The 27,459-nt window shown below is 42.5% G+C and overlaps 1 protein-coding gene across 6 annotated transcripts in view; it reads right to left on the bottom strand.

The window, feature by feature from the left end:
* LOC132405308 (uncharacterized) overlaps positions 1 to 27,459 on the bottom strand; it is a 116,429-nt gene that overhangs the window by 74,330 nt on the left and 14,640 nt on the right. For 4 of the 6 annotated variants that reach the window (XM_059990013.1, XM_059990015.1, XM_059990012.1 and 1 more), the window contains 8 exons: positions 23,667 to 23,757; positions 21,210 to 21,311; positions 19,932 to 20,022; positions 18,510 to 18,704; positions 15,374 to 15,515; positions 13,881 to 13,968; positions 2,618 to 2,712; positions 1,182 to 1,336 (listed from right to left, as the gene is read on the bottom strand). In XM_059990013.1, coding sequence (XP_059845996.1) covers positions 1,182 to 1,336; positions 2,618 to 2,712; positions 13,881 to 13,968; positions 15,374 to 15,515; positions 18,510 to 18,704; positions 19,932 to 20,022; positions 21,210 to 21,311; positions 23,667 to 23,757 — 959 coding nt within the window. The remainder of the gene's footprint in view (positions 1 to 1,181; positions 1,337 to 2,617; positions 2,713 to 13,880; positions 13,969 to 15,373; positions 15,516 to 18,509; positions 18,705 to 19,931; positions 20,023 to 21,209; positions 21,312 to 23,666; positions 23,758 to 27,459) is intronic. The other 2 variants (XR_009515805.1, XR_009515804.1) reach the window with 1 other exon arrangement.

Raw genomic sequence — 27,459 nt, 5'->3', positions numbered from 1 at the left:
TACAGGAAGGATGTGGATACTATAGAGAGAGTGCAGAGGAGATTTACAAGAATGTTGCCTGGATTGGAGAGTGTGCCTTATAAGAACAGGTTGAGTGAACTTGGCCTTTTCTCCTTGAAGCGATGGAGGATGAGAGGCGACCTGATAGAGGCGTATAAGATGATGAGAGGCATTGATCGTGTGGATAGTCAGAGGCTTTTCCCCAGGGCTGAAATGGCTAGCACGATGGGGCGTAGCTTTAAGGTGCTTGGAGCAGGTACGGGGGCGGGGGGGGGGGGGGGAATGCCCAGAGGTAAGTTTTTCCACATAGAAAGTGGTGGGTGTGTGGAATACACTGCTAGTAACAGTGGTAGAGGCAGATACAATAGGATCTTTTACGACTCTTAGATAGGTATATGGAGCTTAGAAAAATAGAGAGCTATGCAGTAGGAAAATTCTAGCTGGCTTCTAGAGTAGGTTACATGGTCAGCACAACATGGTGGGCTGAGGGGCCTGTGATGTGCTGTAGATTTCTATGTTCCATGTGACCAATCACTAAAAAGACACATTTGCTGCACTATTGGCAGAGAAATCTGTTGTCTTTACCTTCTATAACCTGTAGGTGACTCCAGAGTGACTGTCTATGGTTACTCAGCGACTTCCTCATTTTAAGGACATTAAAGATGGCTGAGCAACACTATCTTGCCAGTGACATCCACATCTTATGACAGATATCTATGAATCTTCACCACAGACCAATGCATTTGCAGAAATAAAACAGAAATGGTGCAATACTCAGTAGGTCAGGACGACCTACCACCATTAACTGTTTCTTTTGTTACAGATGACTGGCTGAGAACTTCCAAAGTTATCTATTTTACTTTCAATTTCCTGCATTTGCATATTTTTCCACAATTGAAAAAAGAGTTCCTTATTCTTATTTTGCAAGCACTTGACAATATAATAAGAAGTTTTTACCTTCCTAATTGTTTGTTGCATTCACATGTTTACTTTTTGGCTTTGTGTGGTGATTGAATTCTTTATGAATATTTTTTAAATGTGCTTGTGCTACATTCCTGCATATGCAGTTGCATAACCACATTGTTTAGCAGTGCGATTGTCCTTGGGGGCCAGCTGTTTAGGAAACTGACTGTGGATTCAGACAGATTAATGGAAATTTTTTTAAACTGACCATAACTCACCGCTTTGGGCTGTAGGCAAGATCTAAAATGGCACCATCACAGGCCAGCTCTTGTACATTGCCACCCTCACCTGGTGCAGTGTTGGAGAAGGTGTTGTACAGCACACCCGTTTGCAGATCCCACACACATAGATGCCTGTCCCAACCACCAGAAATCTGTCAAACATCCAACAGCAGAATGAAGACAAAGGCAGTGAAAAGTCACATCTGAAAGACAAACTAACAATTTTCTTTTCATACAGGGCTTTGAAAACCAGTGCTACTTCCTCTACACTGTCCCATCAGACCAAAACAAGTCAGGCACGTTATAACTTAAACTGACAGTGCCACCACACTGTCCTAAGGACTCTCTCAGGGCTAACACATTTGGGATAGATGAATAGGTTACTCCAAACTGTGCTTAAATTCCTGCGATTATTAACAGAGCACATTCACAGTAATATAGATGACAAACTTTTGAAGATTTGCATTAATTTCATACATGGAAGCTGTTACTCCCTTCAATCAGGCACAACAGGTGTGTCAATGGTCCATAATTATCCCCAGAATGGAAATGTCAGATATTAGAGGGCATACTTACTTACCACCCACTAGACTGCATGGAAAATATAGGGCAGCAATGAAGGCCCTCTATCTCTGTCTGTCCTCGGCCATCTTCTCTATTGCTCCTCCGGTGTGGTTCAGGGTTCTCAGTCACAGACAGATATAGATAAATTGCTTTTCCAACTTTACCAGTAGTTAACAACAACTTTACCAGTCAGGGTTGTTAGTCCTGAGCTGAACCACCGAATCTGGAGGGCCAGTGAACCTCTCTTTCTCTGGCCTCTACTCTTTGACTTGTTTGACATGGGTGACCCTACCAAGGGCCAAAGCACAGGCCCTGACTCCATATAGGCATGCGAGCATGCAATCCATTCAACAAGGCTGTAGACCTGCAGGTTAAGATTAATCAGCAGCATCTTAAAGGAGATTTAGTCCAAGTCAACTTTTATTGTCATTTTGACCATAACTGCTGGTACAGTGCATAGTAAAAATGAGCTGTGCCTCAGTATTACTTTCCTAAGTTGTTGTAGATTTTTCCTTGAGCCTGACTGTCTGTGACTAGAGGCAGTCTATGTCCCAAGTCCATGCTTGCTTGAGATTATATCACCTTCATTCACTTCAGAGGCTCACCATCAACAGCAAGAAGATAATTCAGTTCCAACAGTCTGGGCTAATTATAAATTCAAAGTTATTACATCAGTAACTAACCAACTGTGCACTTCCTTTTGGTTACAGAGATGTTGCATCATCAAGAACCAACCTATTGGCACCATCATCAACGACCCCAATGATACTCTTCATGCTTAGGCATCCGCACATCCAGTGCTGAAGAGTATTAAAGTTCATTGACCCTCTAAGGTCTTCTGTTAGAGGAGCAGAAAGGAGTGAACTCACCAGGTAGTCAGTGTTGTAGCCTTGATCTCTTCCAACCACAGCAATACCTCCAACAGGTTGAACATGATGAGACAACACCTTCTTACAGACAAACCCTGCATGAGCAAAAAATCCACTAAGTTTGTGCTATTAACTAAGAATTTACTTTAACTTTGTTTTATTCTCCCCATAGCCTCAATGACTCCCTTCAAGTTCTATTAAGGAAACAAGACCAAAGTAAAATAAAACTCAGCAACAAACAGTTCTCCTTAAATCACAATGAAGGAGAAAAAATCTGTCGCATACAGCAATGAGCTGTAGCATCAGGAAAGTTAAATTGGATCAGGAAGGACAAACAAACACCTAACTTCTCTGTCTCCATCTCTAACAAATATTCCTGTAAAACACAACAGAGAGATGGGTGGTGTATGGGGCAGTCTGGTCAGAAGTAGGGTCAGCAATTATATCGGGTTTCTATTCTGATTCCCAACCGGTGACCCTTGCTGGATTGTGCAAGTGCATGGCTGTATTAACTGTCAGGGTTGGGGAAACTAGCAAGCACTCCAATAGTCAAATAACCAACCAAAGGAATTATAAACTAGCATTTCCAGCCTTGTGTCATTCAGGAAAAGGGGAGAGTGAGTGGAACTGCAGCAATGTTGATGTGACATCAAGGACAGGGATTATTGTTCATTCATTATAAGGTTGATTCATCTGTGTGACTATGATGGCCGAAGAAAAAAAGGAAGTTCAATCCTCCCTTAATCCCTCTGGACTGTGGAGTAAAGGAAATTATGGAGGCATGAGAGAGTAGCTAGCCAAAGTTGGTGGGAAGGAAACACGAACAGAAACGACAGCAGAACAGCAAAGGCTGGTATTTCTGGGGGGAATCTCAGAAGGCTCAGGATTAATATATCCCAGAGATGAAGAAATATTCTAAAGGGAGGATGAGGCAAACGAGGCTGACCAAGGAAGTCGAAGAGAGCAATAAAGGGAAATGGGAGGGCACTTAATATAGCAAAAATTAGTGGGAAGCTTTTAAAAACCAAAAGAAAACAACATAAGGAGAGAAAAGATGAAATATGAAGGATAGTTAGCCAATAAAAGAGGATACCAATTTTTTTCCAGACATATAAAAAGTAAAAGTCAGGTGAGAGTGGATATCAGGCCACTAGAAAATGATGCTGGAGAGGGAGTAATGGGGGACAAGGAAAATGCAGTTGAACTTAAAAAAGTATTTTGCATCAGTTTTCACTGTGGAAGACGTTAGTGTATTGGTAAGTGTATGGATGGGATGTGTGGGCATGAAAAATGGATACGGCAAGGAAATGGTTAACGATTAGGAATTTGTGGGTCTGTCCTGTTTTGAAGGTCTACCTGCGTGTTGGGCAAATTGGCCCTTGAAACTAGATAAGGGGAGAAACAATTTGATTCTGGTCTACCTGATTAAGTGGCCTGAAAGCAAACCAAAAGTGCTGATTTGTGTAAAAGTAATTAATCACCTTGTCTCTAAAGAATGTTTTTTTCACATTGTTTGGTTGTAAGCTTAATAGAATGCATTGTCCCTGAGGTGGCAGAGGCCAATTACTGAAGGTCACACGACCAAGAGGTTAGGATTGGATGCCTCGCCCCTTCCAGCTGGACTGGGAGGTGGTGATAAGGCTATAAAAGGTGGGCAAGTTCTTTCTTGGGCAGACCACTCGCCTGGGTCGCACCTTTGGACCTCCACCCTAGCCAGTTGACGGTCAATCGCCTGCCTCAGGGACCACGCAGATGTTGCTAAGTATACTCAGTGTTGTAGACTACTAGGGGTTGCTTAAGTTAACCCTACCTATTAGTGGTGTAGGTAGTGGATAATATAAAGTATTTCTCGCAACTCTCTATTTTTCTTCTCTGTATTAACAATAAGGTGAGTCTCGGAGGAACTACCAAGTCTGGGTCCATTTGTTCGAGTGAAACCAAATAGTTGCACCATCCACTTGTTATGGTTATACTTATTTGGTATCAGTTTTTGTGGAACAATTGGCGTAGTCTCGGTCGGATATGTGGATTGCTGCAATATTTTGCTAGAACAAAGAGGATGCCCCGGAACAATATCGCACATCTGGGTGGATGGATAATACTGATGGGTTTGCTGCGCTTGCTAAGTTTGGACCTCCCATAAGAAAGATCGCCTAGATAACACTGGCGAGAAATTGGGAAGTAAGATGGCTAGATTTTTGCAAGAAATAAATTTTCCATTGACACAAGGCTCTCATACTGATGGCTGCTGGCCACAGCCTTGTGCCAACAGTTGGAAAGGACTTGTGAAGTGGAACAAGAAAAGGTTAAGTTGAGGGATGAAGTGAATGCTATGAAGGAGAGGTGCTCTGTAATGACTGAAGTGGTAAGGACTAGTCAGAATAGGGCACAGGAAGCTGAGGAGAAGGGAATTAAGATGACATTTAGGTTAGTGCAAATTAAACATCAGCCAGAATTACACCCCCGCTCCCATGAAGATTAATGTCGTTATCCAAGGGAGATCCAGATATCTGGGATGGGGATATATGGTATGATGACAATGACAATGAGCTCTTTAGTGATGGGGAAACTGCTTTTCCCCCAGAACAATTGCAGGCTCGACCTGGTTGTGACTTCTCAAAAGAATGCACACGGGAAGCCGGGAGTACAGACTCGCCAGTACAAGGAGGATAGTGATAAGGGGCTATCTGAGATGGCTGCCCGTTTTCAACAAAGGTCTGGGGAATCGCTGGCCGAATGGTTACTCCGCTTGTGAGATGATGGAGGTGCTAGTATAACATTTTATCCTGAAAAATTATCAAGGCTAGGGTCTTTAACCTCGAATTCCAATATTAATACTGAGTTACGCCAATTTCCCTGTGCGGATAGGTTCTTTTTTTCAAATGTTGGAGGTTGTTAAGAAGGTATTCCCGCACCCCCTTGATTGGGATTCGCAGGTATGGGGGACTGGGAGACTGCCACTGAAGGCATTCACCGCTTAAGACAACAGGCCCTGGTCAATAGGATGTATGGGGACTGGGACGCACAGTGGCGATTGGGCCAGGGTCCTGACCAAGAGGAATTCACCGGAAGGATGTACACGAGATTGGTGCGATCAGCCACCCCATCCATTCGGGGTGTGGTTCTTGCATTATTGGGGCCCTTAGTTCAGGAAGATGTGGACGGCGTGACTAATGCCTTGGCGAACCTTTTGGACTTGCCGGTGGTTAAACCCCGAGTCCGTTCGACACGGCTAACGAATACTGGAGGGGAAGGTACTAATGGTACCAATGGGACTAGGAAAATTGCCCTGACGCGCAGGGAGGTGTTCACTACCCTTTTGAAATCAGGCGTCAGTAAGGACAAGATTGACGGTGTACCAAATTGTGTATTGTATGCGATTTATCAAGAGCACATGAAAGCTGGGAAGACGCTGGCTGCCCTTCCTGCTCCTCCTTGTACCCATCGTTAGCTGAATTGCAGGATGTAGTAAAAAAGGCCATACAGGAGGAAAATGGCAGCCTCACAACCCCTCCCGGACCTAGGGGTATGGCTGGGTTCCCCTGACATATAAGATCAATTCGATGTGGACCCAGGGGACCCTACACCTTATGTATCTATAATGGTCCACTGGGCTAAGGGAAATGATCAACAGTTTGTTGCTCTAGTGGATACAGGAGCAGAACATACAGTGATCCCGGGCAATCCCGATAATTGGAGAGGACCACTATAATATTGAATGGATGGGGGGGGGGGGGGTGCCCTTTCTAGGGCCCGGGAAGTAACAGTGTGTGTAACGATCGACAAAAACATCCTGTGTTGTGTATCTGTCCTAATTGCTGTAACCACCGAGTGTATTTTAGGAATGAATGTGTTATGGGGGATGCAATAGGGACCTTTAGTTTTGGGATCCGGAGCATGCGGGCAGTAGTCGGAAGGGCTAAGAGGGAGCCCCCGTGTATCCTTCCACCGACGCAGATAGTGTCGATTCTACAATACCGGATCCCGGGAGGTCACAAGGAAATAACTGTTACTATTGCCTCCTTGGAACAAGCTGGGGTTATTCGACCTGCCATGTCCTCATACGAGGAGAGTGTCGCAGAGGCACTGTGGTCCCTGTTACAGTGTGTGCGAGAGAGGGGATGGGCTGTGAATGAAGACAAGGTTCAAGGTCCCAGTCAATCCAGTCAAAGACGTTTCTGGAGATCCACTGGCATGCTGGGGAGAGGATTATACCAGAGAAGGTACAAAATAAAATACAAGACACAGCTACCCCCACTAACAAGCAAGAAGCTCAGTGCTTTGTTGGGTTATTGGGATAATGGGGAAGACATATTCCCCATTTGACTATCCTACTGAATCCATTGTACGCTGTCACTCGTAAGAACAGCAAATTGACATGGGGAGATGAGCAAAAGGAGGCACTTGAGCAGGTCAAAATGGCAGTTGAACAGGCTCTTCCCCTTTCACCTCTGGTCCAGGGAGCCCCATATGAATTACAGGAGTCTGTTCAAGATAACGTGGCCATATGGAGTCTGTGGCAACTACAGAATAGAAGGAGGGAGGATATTAGCCCTACGACACTCTACAATAATCAAGTAGACACATTGGTTGCGGTGTCTGCTATTACAGAACCTCTAGTTAGATGGGCCCACGAACAGTCCGGCCATCTCGGGGAGAAGGGGACACAAGAGTGGAGATAAGACCATGGGATATCTTTGATGATGGATGAATGTGTCAGACTGTCCTATTTGCCAGCAAGTCAAGTCTCGCTCTGTCTCGCGTGGACATTTTGCCCATACTGAGAGGTTCCGTACCAGCTAAATTATGGCAGATTGATTACATTGGGCCTCTGCCCCCACATAACAATGATAAATATACATTGACAATGGTGGGCACTTATTCTGGATTCCTGTTGGCCAGACCCTTTTCTAGTGCCAGTCAGGAGTCCACTATTCGGGGGGGGGGTGGAATGCCTGATGTCACATTATGGCACACTCGAGGAAATAGGGTCAGATAACACAGTCCCATTTTACAGGGCAACAGATCCAGGATTGGGTGAAAGAGCAAAGTCCATCATATACCTTATTACTCCCAGGCAGCTGTCTTGGTTGGACGATTAAATGGACTTTTCAAGCAGCAGATTTGATTGATGACCCCCACCCACACTATGAAGGGTTGGCAGTCAGTGCCGCAACAAGTGGTGAATGTTCTGAACGATCGACCACAAACAGTGGGGGTTCCCCTATTTCCCGTTTGATTCAGACTTATCCTGTGGCTTTAGAGGGTATTTTAGAGGGGGCTCCCATGAGTGAGATCAGTGAGTAGCTAGTAAAGTATGGGTGACAGGGCCAAGAGGGGAACAACTTAAGGGGAAAACAGTAGCCCGTGCACAGGGCAACACTTGGTGGGTCACTATAGAAGGACAGGAGGAAATACAATGTTTGAATTCTGAATGCCTGACAGCTCAGAACTAGATCTACTGGTTTCTTGTGTGTTACAGACCGATGGCTGGAGGGCTGCGATGGTACTTTGCTCTATTAGGGGCACTTCAGAGGAAGACTCTAGGGTCCGAGCTTGGAACCCCTCCCCAGCCAATCATAAAAGAAAGTGGAACCTTATGCGATCAGTGTAGGCGATCTCCCAATTCAATGAGGGATACAGATGCTCTGCCTATGGCATGAGAAAAACACCCTCGGTCCATGGGTCACCATCTGAAGTCGCGGATTCCCGCTGCGGTTCCCCTCCGTTGAATGGTTTGGGATGAGGAAGTTTGGACCATGTCAAAGGATCAAGGGCATTGATGATAGTATCGAGCATCAAAATATGTTTTTGAGAATGAGTTATGAATATGCTGTACGATTGAATATATCAAATGTTTGGTGTGTTCAATGGGTAATATGGATTGTGATAATATTAGTCGTTATAGTAGTTATTGTGCATGTGCTTAAGTCAATGTGTGCTGCTGTGATTGCTTTCAGGCGTCCGTGATTCGCTATACCAGAGTCAGGTGGTGGAGCGTATTGGTAAGTGTATGGGTGAGATGTGTGGGTCTGAAAAATGGAGACAGCAAGGAAATGGTTAACCGTTAGGAATTTGTGGGTCTGTCCTGTTTTGAAGGTCTACCTGTGTGTTGGGCAAATTGACCCTTGATACTAGATAAACAACGTAACTCTGGTCTACCTGATTAAATGGCCTGAAAGCAAACCAGAAGTGTTGAATTTTGTAAAAGTAATTAATCACCTTGTCTCTAAATTTTTTTATATATTGTTTTTTCTAAGATTAATTGTATGCATTGTCCCTGAGGAGGCAGAGGCCGATTGTTGAAGGTCACCCGGCCAAAAGGTTAGGGTTATGTAAACATTGGATTGGATGCCTCGCCCCTACCAGCTGGACTGGGAGGTGGTGATAGGGCTATAAAAGGTGGGCAAATTCTTTCTTGGGCAGACCACTCGCCTGGGTCCCACCTTCTGGCCGAGCAGCTGAACCACCGCCAAGGACCTCCACCCTAGCCAGTCCACGGTCCATCGCCAGCTTCAGGGAACACGCAGATGTTGCTAAGTATTCTCAGTGGTGTAGACTACTAGGGGTTGCTTAAGTTAGCCCTACCTATTAGTGGCGTACGTAGTGTATAACATAAAGCATTTCTCGCAACTCTCTATTTTTCTTCTCTGTATTAACAATAAAGTGAATCTTGGAGGAACTACCGAGTCTGGGTCCATTTGTTCGAGCGAAACCAAATATCTGCAGCATCCACTTGTTACGGTTATACTTATTTGGGTATCAGTTTTTGTGGAACAGTTAGCAGTATGCCAGAAATTCAAGAATATCGGGGGCAGAAGTGAGTGTAGTAGCTATTGCTAAGAAGAGGTACTTCAGACTTAAGCTAGTTAATGACCTGAACCAAATGGGCTCCTTCCCAGTGTTCAGAAAGGTAGCAAAAGAGATTGTGGATGCCTCAGGAATCACTAGATTCTGGAATGGTTCATGAGGATTGGAAAATTGCAAGTATCACTCCACTCTTTAAGAAGGGAGGAAGGTAAAATAAATAAAACTATAAGACAGTTAGCCTGACTAAAGTGATCGTAAAGATCTTGGAGTTTATTATTAAGGATGAGATTACAGGGTATTTTGAGGCACATAATAAATTTAGGCCAAAAGCAGCATGGTTTTCTTAAGGGGAAGTTTTTCCTGACAAATCTGTTGGAAATGTTAGAGGAAATAACAGGCAGGATAGACAAAGGAGTGTCACAGATGCCTTTCACTTGAATGTACAGAAGTTTTTGACAAAGTGCCGTATGAGTCTGTTTAACACGATAGGAGCTCATGGTATTACAGGAAAGATAGAAGACTGGTTGACTGGCAGGAGGAACAGAGTGGGAATAAAGAGGGTGTTTTCTGGTTGACAGCAGTGGTGTTCTGCAGCGATTGGGGTTGGGACCACTTCTTTTCACATTATATGTCTGTCCGTGATTTGGATGATGGAACTGATGGCTTTGTGGCCAGATTTGCAGATGATATGCAGCAGGACAGGTAGCATTGAGGAAGTAGGAAGTTTGCAGACAGATTTAGACAGACTAGGATAATGTTGAAGGAAGTGATAGATGGAATATAGTTCAGGGAAGTCTATGGTCATGCACGTTAGTAGAAGGAATAAAGGCATAGACTATTTTATACATGGGGCAAAAATTCAAAAGCATGACTTGCAAAGGGATTTGGGAGACCTTGTGTAGGATTCCCTAAAGTTTAACTTATAGGCTGAGTGAGTGGTAAGGAGGCCAAATGCAATGTTAGCATTCATTTTGAGAGGACTAGAATATAAGAGCAAATATGTTATGCTGAGTTTTTGTAAGGCATGGTCAGACCACACGGTGTATTGTGATCAGTTTTTGGGCCTCTTGACTAAGAAATAATTTGCTGGCATTGAAAAGGGTCCAGAGGAGTTCAGGAGATCGATTCTGGGAATGAAAGAGTTAACATATGAGGAGTGTTTGATGGCCCTGGGCTTGTACTTGCTGGAGTTTAGAAGAGTGAGGGGTAAAACCTATCAAATATTGAAAGGCCTAGACTGAGTGGAGGTGGAGAGGGTGTAAGGATTGAGAGGCATAATGAATCAGCCACAAATGAACAGCAGAGCATACTTGATAGGCCAAATGGCCTAATTCTGCTCCTATTTCTTACGGACAAATGCTATATCTGGACATCCCTCAAATCTAATGAGTTTCCTCTCCAGCACTGTGTAATGGTTCGTCTTGACTCATTGAGAACATGTCCTGTCGATGATTCATTGAACAAAACATTGACTGGGTTCAAAGGAAGCAAAGAAAGAGACTGAAAAGCTCAGCAACAAATAGTTCTCCTCAAAACCTCTGAGGGGAAAGTGACTTCCTTTCTTACAATCAAGAGAAATGTTAACTTACATTTGATGATGTAATTTATATAGTTATGCATCTTGATATTTTTCATAGGGCATCATCAGACATATTTGATAACAAGCTATGTCTGGGACATAAATGGATTAGGTAGGTAATGGCTTTTTCCATATCACTGCATTAATTTAGAGAAGGGGCTAAACGTTTAGAATGAATCAGATGAAGAACATTTTTCCCAGTGGGTGGTTGAAATTGACAACACGCTGCCTGAGAGGATGATAGAGGCAGGTCCTCCCACAATGTATAAACATTTGAATTGCTAAGCCATAGAGGGCTATGGACCTGCTACTGGTAAATTGGATTAGTACTTGATGATTGGCATTGACACATTAATCTGAAAGGCCTGCGATCTATAATAACATTTATTATTATACAGGATAAGAAGTCTGGTTAAAGATCTTGCTAAAAGTGGAAGGAGTGATGAGGATAAGATTTGTAAAGAAAATTCCAGGGCTTAGAACTGGGATAAGTATATGTGACTTTGACGTTGTGGTGTTTGCTGAGCTTCGCAATTAGCTTGCAAAAATTTCATCACCAGTCGAGGTTACATCCTCATTTCTCAGTTGTTGGTGTTTTGTTCTGGGAACGCTTTTGTTTATATAGGCCCCCATTCAGTTGCCTTGTCCTGATTAGCTATCCCTTCAGTGCTCTTTCAATTCTATTGGTTCATATTTCTTTGGCTCTCAGGGGTTTGTAGATGCCGTTTATTTTGATAGGTTTGTTTACAGAGTTATCAGAAGAGAATCACAAGAAAGTTCACGTGCCTGCTTTGTGTTTGCCTGTGCAGAAACTCCTCGATGTCCCAGTTAAAGTGGTGTCCTTCTCATTCTTCATGTCCTGAGTTCAGCAACAGTGGATCATGTCTCTGTACCGCCAGGTTATGTTCCGTAAATGAGTTAAGAGTTTATGTCCTATCTGGCCAATATATTTCTTGTTGTAGTCTCCACAGGTGATCCTGTACATACCCCGTAACTGGGTGTCTGACCAGCAGAGAAAGAAGAATCTGTTGGAGTCTGGTGGTACCAGACTAAAGGTGCTTACTAGTAAACTACACAATACAACATCAAAAATGCAAATATACATATAAAACAAGTTAGTAGTAATAAATCTAAAAGTGTAGGAATAATAATAATCAATAATAAACAAGCTCTATCGATGTCTAGGGGTAAATGAATTGTCATAGGAAAGTATAGAGTTCAGTTCATAAATGCTGATGTCGTTATGGTTGTTGTATTGAAATTGTTGGAGAGCAAGTGAGAGCGAGTGAGATGTAACAGCAACAGCTGCGGCAGGCAAACCTTTTTTGGCTTTCTTAATCCGTCGTATCGTTGTGGTCATTCAGTTATGACCCCTCTGTTCTTCAGCTAGACCGTTCTTCTGTGGCGGACTCATCACTCTGGCTTGAGTGGACACACACACAGGTCCCCACTGGCCCTGCTGTAACACTGTGAGCTTTACTGACCGATCTCCTGGTTCGGTCTCTGAAGCCCCCACCTTTCTGTGGGTTCCCAACACTCAGTCAGTGTCCATTGGTGTGTCTGAAAGGTGTCTCTCCAGACCTGTCTTTTATCCCCACTCACGGGGTCTCAGCTATCCATCAACTCTGAAGGACTGTGTCCATCAAATCAGGCCACTCCTGCTATCTCCTGAGCAATGTTAACAAGCAAAGTAAAGTCCTTGTAGTGGAAGGTAAATGATCCAGGAAGAGTCATAATACAGTAAATCAACAGCCTCTCTCCCCCTCTTATCTGTAGCAGATGTTCTTGCCTGGGCTTTATCTCTCTCTCTCTCTCTCTCATGAGCAGCATAGCAACAGCAATAGTTTGTGGTTCTCGGGGGGGGGGGATGGTTAATTCTGCACCCCATTGTCCATCAGGTCTGTCCATCACTCATAACAACACCACATTGCTTTTGTTGGTTGTCTTTATGGTACCTTGATTCTTGAGACAAGCTTCCTTAAAGTCACCGTTGGCTTGTGAGCGATTGTGATGCTGTGCGGTTCGAGCAGCCAAGCTGTCATTTCTGAGATATTCTTGTTGTAGGGCAAGGTTGTGCATTTCAACGCATGTTGAGAAAGGTCTGTGCAGACTTTCTCTCCTCAGTAAGCATCTCTTGACTATCAACTGGAACACCATGGAGGTGCTGGTGTAAGGAAACATGAAGCAGGCATGAGAATTTTTAGAAGCATGGTTCTCTTCTGAAAACTTCATAAACAAACATTTTGAAATATACACCATCTACAAACCCCTAAGAGCTAAAGAAATGCGAGCCAAAAGAATTCGAAGGTCAATTGAAGGGATAGTCGATCAGGACCAAGGCAAGCGAATGGTGGCCTATATAAACTCAAGCACTCCCAGAGAGAAAGTGCGCGCTGGGGATGTCGCCTCAACTGCTGATGAAAAGTCTGCAAGCTAATTGCCAAGCTCAGTGAACACCATAATGTCAAATGCCTCAACTCAAGCTACCAATATTCACCACCATCCTGTATTATTATAACACAGCATTGTGTAACCACGACAGAGCAATGTTGAGAAAAATTACAAGTAGTAATAATGAAAATTATTTGCAATATAGTTAAACCTAAAGAGGCAACTGTAAACAATCTTCAGTTCTGGGAGATGAGTTTGATTAGGAACGGAGGGACTCAGATACACTGTACATGTCAACAATGTAGCTGCACAAGTTAATAAAATCATACATTAAACAAAACATTGTGATTATTTCCAGAGGAATTACATTGACAAACTGAAGAGTTATGTCAAGTTTTACAACTAAGACTTAGAGTGCTCTATACACCACTGGTCCCATTATCACAAACTAACATGAAATCGCTGATAAAGGTGCCCTTCTACCTGAAACACGGTTAGTAACCAAAACGCTCTCCTCTTCAAGGGGACTGCATTGTCTCTCAACACTCTGCTTGGAAAAGTGTTCTAAAGTCTAGAAAAAAGTCAAAGGAATTGTATGAGGTGAATTTGATTTTGCGCTTCAAACCCAAGTCCTATGTAATAAATAATTCCTTCTAATTTATAGTAGCAAATGCCTTGAAATCCTATTGCCAAGCTGAGCTTCTACACACAGTATGCCTAAACTAGGTGTCTCTGGTCACACTGGCCACCCTTCCATTTTATAAATAAGTGGGGATGGAAGACAAGTTTGAAAGCATTGCTTGACCCACTAAAGATCTGCTTGGAAAGAAGGATTTTCTAACAATGGGCCTTGGCTCCCATCACATGGAAACCAATACAAGCAGACAACCATTACAGGGTGCATACTACAGCTTTCTTTTATTATTTCTCTTAACTTATGGCTTCTATGCCTTCTTTCATTTTTCTGTATTCATTCAGAAAAAGTACAGCTAGTTTAGAGGTTTCTTGTCTAATCCCTATTTCCACTTGAAGGACATTCAACAGTTAATCTTTCCCAATACAAAACTCTCCCTGAAGCTTCTCAATCTTCAAGCATTGCTGTTTTACTCACCTTAACAGAAAGCATGTATCATTAATCAATCTTTACTATTTAAAACCCTCAGTCCAAGCCTATGTCCCCGTCATGAGAGGTGGAAATGGATAAGGCTAGCCAGCAGGGCTCTGGTGAAGCTGTATAAACCAATCCCTATACAGTGGATACAATGGAATACAGAAAGTTTGATGAACTCCAAACATACTTTCAACTTTGGACGATGGAAACAGAGGACATCCCTAGCCTATGTTCCATTAGGAACTAGGGGCCCAAGAAGACTGAAGGTGCACTCCTTCAAATGGATGAGTGTGCCATGAAATTGGAGCTTGATGTGATCATACTTATAACAGCACAGAGGAGGTCACTTGGCTCATTAGTTCCATGCCATTTCCCAGAGAAGCAATCCCTTTACTCTCCTCCCAATCTCCTTAATTACCTTACCCCATGCCATCCCCCAACACATGCTGATCAACTTCTCTTGAACTTTCGTCATGAACTAAGGTATAATTTACAGTCACTAATTAACCATTGGACATGCCTTTACAATGCTGGAGAAAAACAGAGCACCTAGAGGAATCCCATGTGGTCACATACAGAACATGCAAAATCTGTACTGACACTGCCTTAGATTGGGATTGAACCCAGAACCCTGGAGCTATGAAGCAACTGGACTGCTGTGCTACAGGGTTACTCAAAATTTATTGGAGTCGCTTGGGTAGATAAAGTCCCATCTACCAATGACCAGCTAATCAGTGCAAGCCCATTCTCAAAATATGTAATATGCCTTTGAATTGTCAGCTTTGTTAATCAGTGTTCAGAACTTAGGTCACAATTGTTCACTTGATACACTAGAGATGTCAAGCTATATCTGGTTCTCTCTTGCCTTTGTGTTATTCTGCTCTTGAGTCCTTTTTGAAGGCATCATCTTGAGAATACTACACAGAGAGTCATCGAAGCCCCAAAGATAAATATTGCCATTGTCAGCAGCAAGGACCAGCATATCCAGCTCTTCCACATAAACCGACCTGCAACATAAAAATTTGTGTTGAGATGCCAGGCTCCCACCAGCAATTAAGAAAACACTGCCCAGCTCACTGCCTTCTTCATTCAGCTGCATTTTGTGTGCCTCCCACTCAATAATCTCGTTCATGAAACAGACCTTTTGGAAGCATCTGTAGAAAATGCTGAAAGAGGGAAAAGGTACCAATTTGAAATGTTAGTTGCCTCTCTCTCCACAGATGCTTCCTGACTGGTACGTGAACTTGCAAATATTGCACATTAAATATTTATTAATGACGCATGTTCCCTGTAAGTAAGGCAACAAAGATTCTCGTTGTCCTTTCAGAGAATCTGTCCTGGGTCCAACAGTTAAGTGTCATAATGAAGAATGCACTCCAGTGCCTCCAAATTTCTCTGAATTTTGTAAGGATTCAGCGTGTCATCTGAAACTATGACAGACATCTATACATGTGTGTTGGAGAGTATATTGACTAGTTCCATCACAGTCTGGTATGGAAATACCAATGTCCTTGAATGGAAAAGCCTCCAAAGAGTAGTGGATATAGCCCAGTCCATCACAGATAAAGCTGTCTCCACCACTGGGCACACCTACATGGAGCACTGTCATAGTAAAGCAGCAGTCATCATCAAGGACTCCATCAAGGTAATGCTTTCTTCTTGCTGTTGCCATCAGGAAGAAGGTACAAGAGCTTCAAGACCTACACTGTCAGGTTCAGGAACAGTTGGAACAGCCTCAACCATCAGGCTCTTGAACCAGAGGGGATAACTTCACTCACTGAACTCTTTCCACAACCTTTGGACTCATTATCTCATGTTCTCAATATTTATTGCTTATTTATTATTATAGCTGTTTTTTTCTTTCTATATTTGCACAGTTTGTCATCTTTTGCACATTGGTTGTATTTCCATCCTGTTGTGTACAATCTTTCATTGATTCCATAGCTCTTTGGTATTGCTGACGTTGAGTGAGAATTTGTTGTTGTGATACCATTCAACCAGATTTTCAACCTTCATATTTGCTGTTTCATCATCACTGTTGATTCAGCCAGCAATAGTGGTGTCATCAGCAAACTTAAATATGGCATTGGTGCTGTACTTAGCCTCATAGTCGTAAGTGTAAAGTCAGTAGAGTAGGGAGCTAAGCACACAGCCTTTTGGTGCACCTGGGGTATGTTGTTTGGGGAGGGGATGTTGTTGCCAGTCCTTACTGACTAGGGTCTACAAGTGAGGACATAGGGGATTCAGTTGTACAAGGAGGTATCGAGGTCCAGTACTTGGAGTTAATTGATACTGAGCTGTAGTAATAAAGAGCACCCTGATGCTTGCATCTTTATTATCCAGATATTCCATGGCTGAGTGAAGTGCCAATAAAATGGCCTCTGCTGTTCACGGGTTGTGACAGTAAGCAGTACATGCCTGGGTCAGATGCTTACCGTGTGGTTACCCTCCTGATGGATACTTTCACGTCAGCCTCAGAGACTGAAATCACAGGGTTGTCAGCAGCTGTGAAAGTTCATGAATGTGCCCCCAAATTCAACATTAAATAGGACACATTTTCTGGAGTTAAGTCTACTAAGTTTTTTAAGCATCTTTCATGTTAGCCTGTTGAATGCAGCTAAATATCTGAAATATTTACAAACATTCAATGCTTTTGACAGTTTTGACAGCCCTTGGCCACCAATGAAAGTAGTTCCATGGGTGGGGCATTTGAGTTATAAATGGATCACCCTGCACGCCCAGGCCATTGCTGATTTGGCTTTATTTTATTTAGAGATATAGCATGGAATAGGCCCTTCCGGATCTTCAAGCCACACAGCCCAGCAACTCCAGACTGAACCCTCGTCTAATCATGGGACAATTCCCAACGGCCAATTAACTTGGGCCAGTATTACTGAGGAAGTTCACACTAAGGACCTGATTCATTTAAAGGACAGGCTTCATGGGCAGGTTCAAGAAAGATTTAGGCTTGCATTATCATGTGGCCCATGATCTACTTCAGATTATTTTGTTTGAAAGCACCTTGGAACAGTATGCAAATGTAAATTGTGGTTCTTCATTTCAAGCATTGGCCTTGCTGAGGATCTGGGTATCCAGCTCACTTCGATCTGGAGTGCACTAGTGGAAGAGGGCTGTAAAGCTGCTGGTGTCGTCTTTCAAAAATGACATTAACTCAAGAGCAAAAGTGCCCATTACTGGGTAAAACTGCTCTGCTCTTCCTTGAGTAAAGCCCTGGTGTCATGAACTATGTTCCTTCCTCAAAGTAATTAACTGGTCATTCATTTATGTGCAGTTTGTGGAAGCCGGTTTTGTGAAAATCAGCCAATTTATCTATGTTGCAGCAGTGATAACATTTCAAATGTAACACTGAAGTCCTGAGAGTTCGACATCAATCTAAATTCCTTCTTAGCTTATCTATCTTGTGTTTTTAAAATGACTAAAACATTTTACTGCTTGCTGCTTCAGTCTGTCACCAGCCCTTCCTATTAACAAAGAGTATGGGGATGTGAAGTCAAGTATGACAGAAGCAGGTGACTTCCTTTGAGCAACTTGTTCCTCTGAGCTTTGGTTTGTAGAAACAATTTTCCTTCACAAAGTCTTTATGTAGCAGATGGGTAATTTTTGTCCAAAGAAAAAGACAATGACAAGAATAGCAATGAAATAAATGATCAAATAATGTGCTTCAGAGATAGTTGCATCAAATGGTGCATTATATACATATTGGTGTGGAGACCAGGGAAAATTCCCATTATATTTTTGGAAGGTGTCATGGGACCATTTACTTACAAGGTTAAAGAGGGACTCAGTTTTGTATCGCACCAGAAATTAGTTGCCCCACCTAACACAGTGCCTTTAGCCCAGGAGATTGTAGTGAACTGATCATATAGTAACTGATGGAAACTGTCAGCCTCGGGGTGTCAATCAAATGGGCTTAACCTTTTGACTCAGAGACAAGAGGCATGAAGCAGAAACCCCATGAAGAGCACAGAGGACCCCTTTACCTGGTAAAGCTGGGTGGGATGGTGGGTTTGCACAGTTCCTTAACTCCAGATGATCCCTCTACTCTGCTTAGAGATGCACCTACAGGACGTGGGGCCGAGAGGACTTTGTGGTGACTGGAGATCCTAGCCACTTTGCTGCTGCTGTGGCTGTTCTTTTCCATGGACTGTGTTTCAAACATATTGAACAACTCATGACTGAAGGGCGGGAAACAAGACAAACACATGGCAGTTAGTCAGTACCACTGCAAAGATTACAAGCTAAACAGTAATCTAAGAACAGCTCAACTAAAATGTCAATGACAACGTCAAGTACTGGAAATCTCAGAGAACATGGGCTATAGTACTGAGAACTGATCTTTCAAAGGATTCAGAGGGATTATCTGTTGGCACTATGGCAGTCATTGAAAACTGATGCGCTCTGTCCACTAAACAGTGCTGGAAGTGCAGCATTCCTGGTCTAAGCAGGAGAAACTTATAGGTGCAATATCTAACTCATCTTCTTCCATTCTACTAATTATATGACTGCTATACTTGACAATAAGTTTCCATTGATTATTTTACAACAAACAGAAAAACAAAAAGAGGGAAATCCTATTAGAAGAATTTATCTGCTTCTTTTATACATGTTACATCACTATACTATATATTAAAATATTACTTTCTGGAAAATCAGTCCAAGTGGAATATCATCTAAAACCTTGAGAAACTTCTATAGATGCACAGTGGAGAGTATCCTGACTGGTTTAATCACAGCCTTGAATGGAAACACCAACGACCAGGAACAGAAGTGCCTACAAAAAGTAGTGGATACAGCCTAGTCCATTACTGGAAAAGCGCTCCCCACCATTGTGCACATCTACAAGGTGAGATCATCCAGATCATCCCCACCATCTAGGCCATGCTCTCTTCACACTGCTATTATGAAGACGGCACGGAAGCCTTGGGTTCAACAGCACTTGTTTCAGGAATAGTTATTACCCTTCAACCATCACGGTCCAGAATCAGCTAGATAACTTCACTCAGCACTGAAGCAGTTCGACAACCAATGGACTCACTTTCACGGACTCTACAACTCATGTTCCCTGTAATATTTATTTATCATTATTTTTCTCATTTTTAAAATATTCGCAGTTTGTCTTTTCCACATTGATTTTTTTTTTGTCAGTCTTTGTTGGGGTGTGTAGTTTGTCATTGATTCTGATGTATCCCTTTGTTCTACTGTGAATTCCTGCAAGAAAGTTATCTCTGAGTGGTATTTGGTAACCTATACATACTTTGAAGATCATTGTGTCTTCTGATGGTCTCAGTTGCAAAGTGGACAATTATTGAAGAAAAATTGGACAAAGTATTTGAAGGGATGCACCTGTCAACTCCTTAGGAAGCAATAAGCCCAAAAGGAATATGTTTCAGTGTGAATCTGACCTGTAGAGAAAGTAAGATGACTGTTGTCGTTCCCATTTTATTATTGTTCCATCACTGTGTCCACTGAAAAGAAGTATTGGCTCCTTCTTGGCTGGGACAGAAGAGTAGATAGAATGATTAACAACAGCTTAATCAATTAAAATTCACAGTTCCCTGGGTCAACATCACCTACATACTGGCACTCTCATAATATAGAGAAACACAACATCTAATTTAAGCATAGCAAGTTGCGAATATCACAGAGAATGATAGTGGCACTTCTGAAAAGGGTCTTTGATCTGAATTCTCATTTCTTCTCTGCTAATTCTGAGGACCCTTCCGATCTTTCGAGCCATGCCACCCAGCAACCCCCAATTTAATCCAAGTCTAATCACGGGACAATTTATAATGACCAATTAACCTACCAACCATGGGAGGAAAGTGAAAACATACACGGACACTGGGAGAACATGCAAACCCCTTACAGTTTGCCTGTACTGTATAGTATTGTGCTAACCACTACATTACAGTGCCTATGTTCTGAAATATTGTTACAATATAAAATACGATGGTTCTGTGTTCATGGGAGGCACTACAGAGGAGCTCTCTTTCCTGTTAATTGCACATTTTGGTAAACAGCCTGCAGGATAACATTTCCCCAATCCATTCCATTGTCATCAAAGTCTTCCTGTAACAAAGTAATCAGACATTGGAATTGGTTATTGTCACGATAACCTGTTGTATATAGGACAGAGAGGATGACACATGACAGCCTTTGGGTATTGTTCACGGGAGAATGTACTGGCTGGACTTCCTTCCCTTTAGCTGGAGGATGCCGGAGATCTTTCTTGCATAATCCATGTTGACATCTCTCTGCATTACTAACAGAATTGGATTATTGGAAGGGTCATATATTGTATACAATGATGAACCAAGGTTCTAAGGATTTTATTGTACATGAGATATTAGCTGCTTCCTTAGGAGTCATGGCCAGGGTGTAGGCTAATGTAATTGGTGGAAATGTACATAATTCACAACCACCAACACAAAACTGGGGTTTCCCTTTGGGAGGCTGGTCTGACATGATAACGTAATAATGGAAAGTACTTTTACCATGCTTCTTGTTTAGTGTTTGGTATACAATAAATGAGTTGTTACTGTTTTTCTCAAACATAAAACACCTCACACTGTTTCATTTATGAAAACTTCCAAAAGTAACACCCTGACTGTTTGGTCCGACTATGTGAACAAACAAATGACTTGAAACTGTGGTACAGCCTCTGCTCCAGTTGTACTCACTGTAACTCAGACACTCCACTGGTTGCTTGCTACGTAACACTGTGATGGAACCCATCTTATTATACTTCCACACTGTCAGGTCTTTATGTTCCCTGCTGGCACCTGCCATGGAAAAACAAAGAAGGTTTAACAAGTCACTACCCAGTTTCGTTCTCCCATTATCGGGTGCTGACTCTGCCAAGGTACTTTAACAGGACGGCCTATGTGGTGCCTTTCCAGAGCAGATTTTCACACATTTTTCAATTAGTATCAGCAAGCTATTCAACCATCAGGGAATCATTAATTAGAGCCTGCCCTGCTTTTATTTGTACAGAGGTTTCTGTATGGCATAGTCTTCCATAAATACTGCGAACAGGAAGCTTGGTGGATCTTCTCTTTTCAGTCACAATTCAGAGAATAACTGTAGCACCACAATATGACTTTGACACAAAATGGATTAGGAAACTAGTACCTTTGATAGCTCCGTTGGCCAGTCATTCATGGATGATGCAGAAACCAATCAAACACAGCGAGGAAAGGAAATGAGTTCATCTCCTTATTAATTATCCTAGCTTTTGAAGAAAACCTGTGCTTTTGCACACAATTATTGATATAAAGGATTGGATCACTGGTGAAATAATTACCTCTATGTCAGAAGATTCTGGGTTCAAGCACTGCACCTGAACTGAAGAACATAATCCAAGTTATTCCTCCCAGACTAGTAAACAAGCTGTATGGTTGGGGAACATTGCCCTTTGTTAAACCAAGCTCAACCCATCAAAAGCCCTTGTTTCGTTTTAAAAGATGCATTTGAACTACTTTGAAACAAAATCAATAAAGTTCTCTCTGATGCCTTGTTTAATACTTATTCTTCTCAAAAAAAACAATAAAACAGACTTATTGGGACATTAATTTTATTTTCCGTTAGTTCTGACAAATTGGCTGCTGAGTTTTTCAGTTAAGTTTAAATTATAATTCAATTGTTGAGATAATTTATTCTGACTAAACTTTAAAGTCATTTGTGTATTTGGTATCTTTAACATCAGATAATGAAATGCATAATGAAACTTCAGGGTTATTTGCGAGATGAGTTTACTACGGATGGTGATAAAAGGCTTTTTTGTTGGATTCCAGACACTATGTTCAAGAAGGAAGACTGCTGGCATTGTGGATGTTACTGTATCGTTTGAAGATAATAATGATTCTCCTGGTGCCCCATAATATAAAAATACTGTTAAACATGCTTATTTGAAACTGGTTACACTATAAATATGAGAAAGTCTGCAAACGCTGGAAATCCATAGCAATATGGGCAAAATGCTGTAGGAACTCAGCAGGTCTGGCAGAATCTATGAAAAGGAATAAACAATCTATGTTTTGGGCTGAGACCCTTTTTCAGGAGTGAAATGGAAGGGGGAAGTCACCGGAATAAAAAGGTGGGGTGAGGGGCAGAAGATGATAGGTGAAGCCAAGTGGGTGGGAAAAGTAGAGGGCTGGAGAAGAGGAAATCCAATAGGAGAGGAGAGTGGACATAGGAGATAGGGAAAGAGGAATAGATAAGCAAATGAGAAGAGGTAAAAGGCCACAATGGAGACAAGAAGGGGAGGGGAAAAGTTTGCTGGAAGGAGAAATCAATATTCATGCCATCAGATTGGAGGCTACCCAGACATGTTGCTCCTCTATCCTGAAGGTTGCTTCATATTGGCTTAACAGGAGGCCATGGACCGACATGTCGAAACGGGAATGAGAACTAAAATGTTTGGCCACTGGGAAGGTCAATGGATGGAGTGGAGGTTCTCGCCGAAGCAGTCCCTCAATTTATGATGGGTCTCACCAAATGTCGAGGAGGCCACATTGAGAGCACCAGACACATTAGATGACCCCAGCAGGTTCACAGGTGAAGTATTGCCTCACCTTGAATGACTGCATGGAGCCCTGAATGAAGATGAGGAAGCAGGTGAATGGACAGGTTTAATACTTGGGCTGTATGCAGGGATAAGTGCTGGGAGGGAGATTAGTGTGGAGGGGTGAATGGACAAAGGAATTGTGAAGGGAGTGATCCCTGTAAAAAGCTGGGGTGGGACCATGGTAAAGATAATGTTTAGTGGTAGGATCTGTTTGGAGGATGATGTGTTGTATGTGGAGGTTCATGTGTGGAGGAACTCTATCACAGTCAGGGTGATGGGAAGATAGGGTGAGTGCAGATGTTCAGTAAACATTGGATCACTTTGAACTAATGTATGTTGACTTCCAACGGATTGATAATAATGCAAAGGTAAACAGTTCTCAGTAAGTGTTTGTTTCATGAGTTTAAAATACCCAAGTGGGTGTCACGTTGTGATATTGCAAGCAAGAAAAAATTCTAAATAAACTTATGTCTTACAAGAAAACTTATTTTGCTACCCTCAGGGGAAAATGAAAGTACTGATAGATTTGACAGTCAGCATAGCTGCAGATATTGTTAGCATAGCTCCTTACCTATTATGTGGTTGGTTTCAGGAATACAGACCAATTGATGCAGTGGTTGCCTATTCTCTTGATTTTGAAAAGTTTCAATGGACTCTGAAACCTTAGAAAGGAAAATGAGACAGCAGTCAGTCAACAGGTGTATTCAAGGTAAACTATCCAGATTAAAAGCTAACGAATTCAAGGTGTAAAAGATATTTCTGTTGAATGTTGTGAACGAAGTAAGCTTGGAAAGTATCAACAAAGTTTGCTAGGAACCTAACCTCTGGGAAACAATTGGGATTTTCAGATCTGCCATGAAACAAAATGAGTGAAAGATAAAAAATGCAAAAGCCAGATGTTGATCTTCTTGAAAATTGTTGGTGTTTCACTCAAAGATTCAAAGTACATTTATTATCAAAGTACACATGCAGTACTGTATATAACCCTGAGATTTGTCTTCCCACAGACAGCCATGGAACAATGAAAACCCTGGAATCCATTCAAAGTAAAACATCAACCCCACCCTCCAAGATGCAAAAAAAAGAAAAAGAAAACAAGTGAAAAACACAGAATATAAAACACAAACTCGAAAGAATCCAGGCATATTCCGTTCCGATCAGTTCAGTTCAATTGCACTCTGTGTTGTTCGTTATCTTCTGTCTGCCCAAATTAAAATCATCTAAAATAGCAGCAATTATAAAAGGAAGGCGTGTGGAGAGTATTACATTTCACTCCTAACTTAGACAATGGATATAGCTTTGGTGGTCAGAAGTAGACATGGTATTTCTTTGGTTAGCATATTTGAGTTTATGATAATGGTAACCTCTGTGTTGTTGGTAGAGGGGTAGTCAGGCATATGTGATTAGACTCTCCTTTGTTGGAGACAGCATTGCCTGAGACTTTTATTATGTGAATGTTATTTATCAAATCAACCTATGCTTGTACATTCTCTAACCTTCACATGCCCATTAACTTCAGTTTTGTCAGGTTCCTTAATGTCAATTGTCAATGGCAGGCACACCCAACTCATGTCTGAAATTCAACTCATTGTTCTATGACTTATTCACTGCCCATTATGCTGCTGGCACTTAGGGCAGCAATGAAGGTCCTCCATCTCTGCCTGTATAGAGAGGTTCTTCATTGCTGTTTCTATAACAACTGTTTTTTTAACCAGTCAGGGCTGTTAGTCCTGAGCTGAACCCCTGAACCATGAGGACTGTGGACCACTGTTAGTCTGGCCTCTACCCTTTGATCTACTTGGTGTGTGTGATCCTACCAAGAGCCAAAGCACAAGGCCTTGACTCCATGCAACGTAGCTCTCTGGGTCATTGAGGCACACAAGCCTCCAAACCCTACGACAAGTATATGGTTCTCTTGGAAGTGTTTGACCTATGTCTGAATGAAATTTGTAGCAGAACAGACCTAGCTAAACCAAAACTGAGCATTACTGAACAAGCTGTTGGTGAATAAATGCTGCTCGGTACCCTATATCACTTTTCTGACATTTAGAATAGACTGATCGGGTGAAGCTTAGCTGAATTAGAGCTGTCCTGTTCATTTTGTGGACAAGACACAGCTGCCCAGTTTTGCATTTTCTGTCGATCCCAGTGCTGTAACTTCATTATAGCAGTGTTGCTCTGGATAGTTCCCTTGTGCAAGTCTTCAAATTTACATTTGCGATGTTGTCTGACTCCAAGGCCTTTGGGCCTGTGAGTCGGCTGGTGTGGTTCCCGGTGTGGCCTTTTATATATTGGTGAGACCCGACACAGACTGGGAGACCGTTTTGCTGAACACCTACGCTCGGTCTGCCAGAGAAAGCAGGATCTCCTAGTGGCCACACATTTTAATTCCACGTCCCTTTCCTATTCTGGTATGTCTATCCATGGCCTCCTCTACTGTCAAAATTAATCCACACTCAGGTTGGAGGAACAACACGTTATATACTGGCTTGGTAGCCTCCAACCTGATGGCATGAACATTGACTTCTCTAACTTCCGTTAATGCCCCTCCTCCCCTTCTTACCCTATCCCTGACATATTTAGTTGTTTTTTTTCCTCTCTCTCTCTGCCTATCACCTTGCCTGTCCTCCATCTCCCTCTGGTGCTCCCCCTTCCCCCTTTCTTTCCCCCGAGGCCTCCCGTCCCATGATCCTTTCCCTTCTCCAGCTCTGTATCACTTTCTCCAATCACCTTTCCAGCTCTTAGCTTCATCCCACCCCCTCCGGTCTTCTCCTATCATTTCGCATTTCCCCCTCCCTCCACTACTTTCAAATCTCTTGGTATCTCTCTTTTCAGTTAGTCCTGATGAAAGGTCTCGGCCCGAAACGTTGACAGAGCTTCTCCTTATAGCTGCTGCCTGGTCTGCTGTGTTCCACCAACATTTTGTGTGTGTTGTTTGAATTTCCAGCATCTGCAGATCTCCTCATGTTTGCCTTTGGGATCAATTCACTTTGCTAATCATCTTATACAAACTCAACATAGTGATGTAGTTAGGAAGGAGGTGCAACAGCGGATATACTTCAATGGGGGTATGTCACCAGAGACACTTGCAAATTTTGACAGATGCACAAAGACAGGGTATTCTAATTGGCTGAATCACTGAATGGTATTGGGGGGGGGTAGGGGTCACTGCACAGGATCAAAAGAATCTGCAGAAAGTTGTGAACTCAGTCAGTGCCATCATGGGCACTAGCCTCCATAGTATCCAGGACATCTTCAAGGAGTGATGCCTCAAAAAGATGGCATCCATCATTAAAGACCCCCATCACTCTGGACATGCCCTCAGCTCATTGCTTCCATCAGGAAGGAGGTACAGGAGCTTGAAAACCCACACTCAATGATTCAGGAACAGCATCTTCCCCTTTACCATCAGATTTCTGAATGGACATTGAACCCATGAACACTACCTCACTACTTTCTTTGCACTGATTATCTAATTGAATATAAACTCTATATTTTACACTGTCATTCACAGTTTTTTATTATTATGTATTATAATGCACTGCTGCTGCATAACAACAGATTTCCTGACATATTCCAGTGATATTAAACCTGATTCTAAGAAGAGTCCTCTGGTTAGACACTGGAAGCAGTTTTGTTTGTACACTCAACTATGGAGGGGCTAGACTGATCATGGATTAAGTTTATGTAGAGTGTGTATGTGTGTGTGTGTGTGTGTGTGTGTGTGTGTGTGTGTGTGTGTGTGTGTGTGCGCGTGTGCGCGCGCATGGTGCTCCTGGTGGAGGAGTTGTGGTGCCGTCGTGACAAGCTTTTGCACCAATCTCTTTGGTGATTGCTTATCATATGGTGTATTTTGGCCACCTGAAACCTGGCGGAGCTCATCCCTCTCCACCAGGATTTGGAGCCAGCTGGATTCGAACTCGTGAGCCTTTGCTCCAAAGTCCAGCGCTGATGCCACTAAGCCACCAGCCGGCCTAAGTTCTTGTAGATCAGCAAATATTGTGTGCCAAAAGGCCTGCCCTGCGCAATAATGTTTTATGTTTTGTTACCTACCAGGGCAACTTATTATTGAGAATATTGCTCTTAATATTCCTCCTCATTAAATCCCTCTTGTTATAGGAGAACAAGTCCATCTGTTCAATGTCTTTATATATTTTAAGTCCCTCATCTTTCATCGGATTGTAGTAAATCTCTTTTCCACCTTCCCAAGATCCCTGAATAGTTATGCTAAGAATATTCCTGCAATGATTAATCAATGTTGTGCATAGACTTAGTATAAATCCTTCCCTTAAGAAGAGTACATCAGAATCCAACTCATCTCATCAAAGATTAGTGTATCTCCAGCCAGACCCCAATGCCTTGCA

This window comes from Hypanus sabinus, chromosome 15 (assembly GCF_030144855.1).
Source record: "Hypanus sabinus isolate sHypSab1 chromosome 15, sHypSab1.hap1, whole genome shotgun sequence".
NCBI classification, from domain to species: domain Eukaryota; kingdom Metazoa; phylum Chordata; class Chondrichthyes; order Myliobatiformes; family Dasyatidae; genus Hypanus; species Hypanus sabinus.
This window is presented reverse-complemented; position numbering and strand designations above follow the sequence as displayed.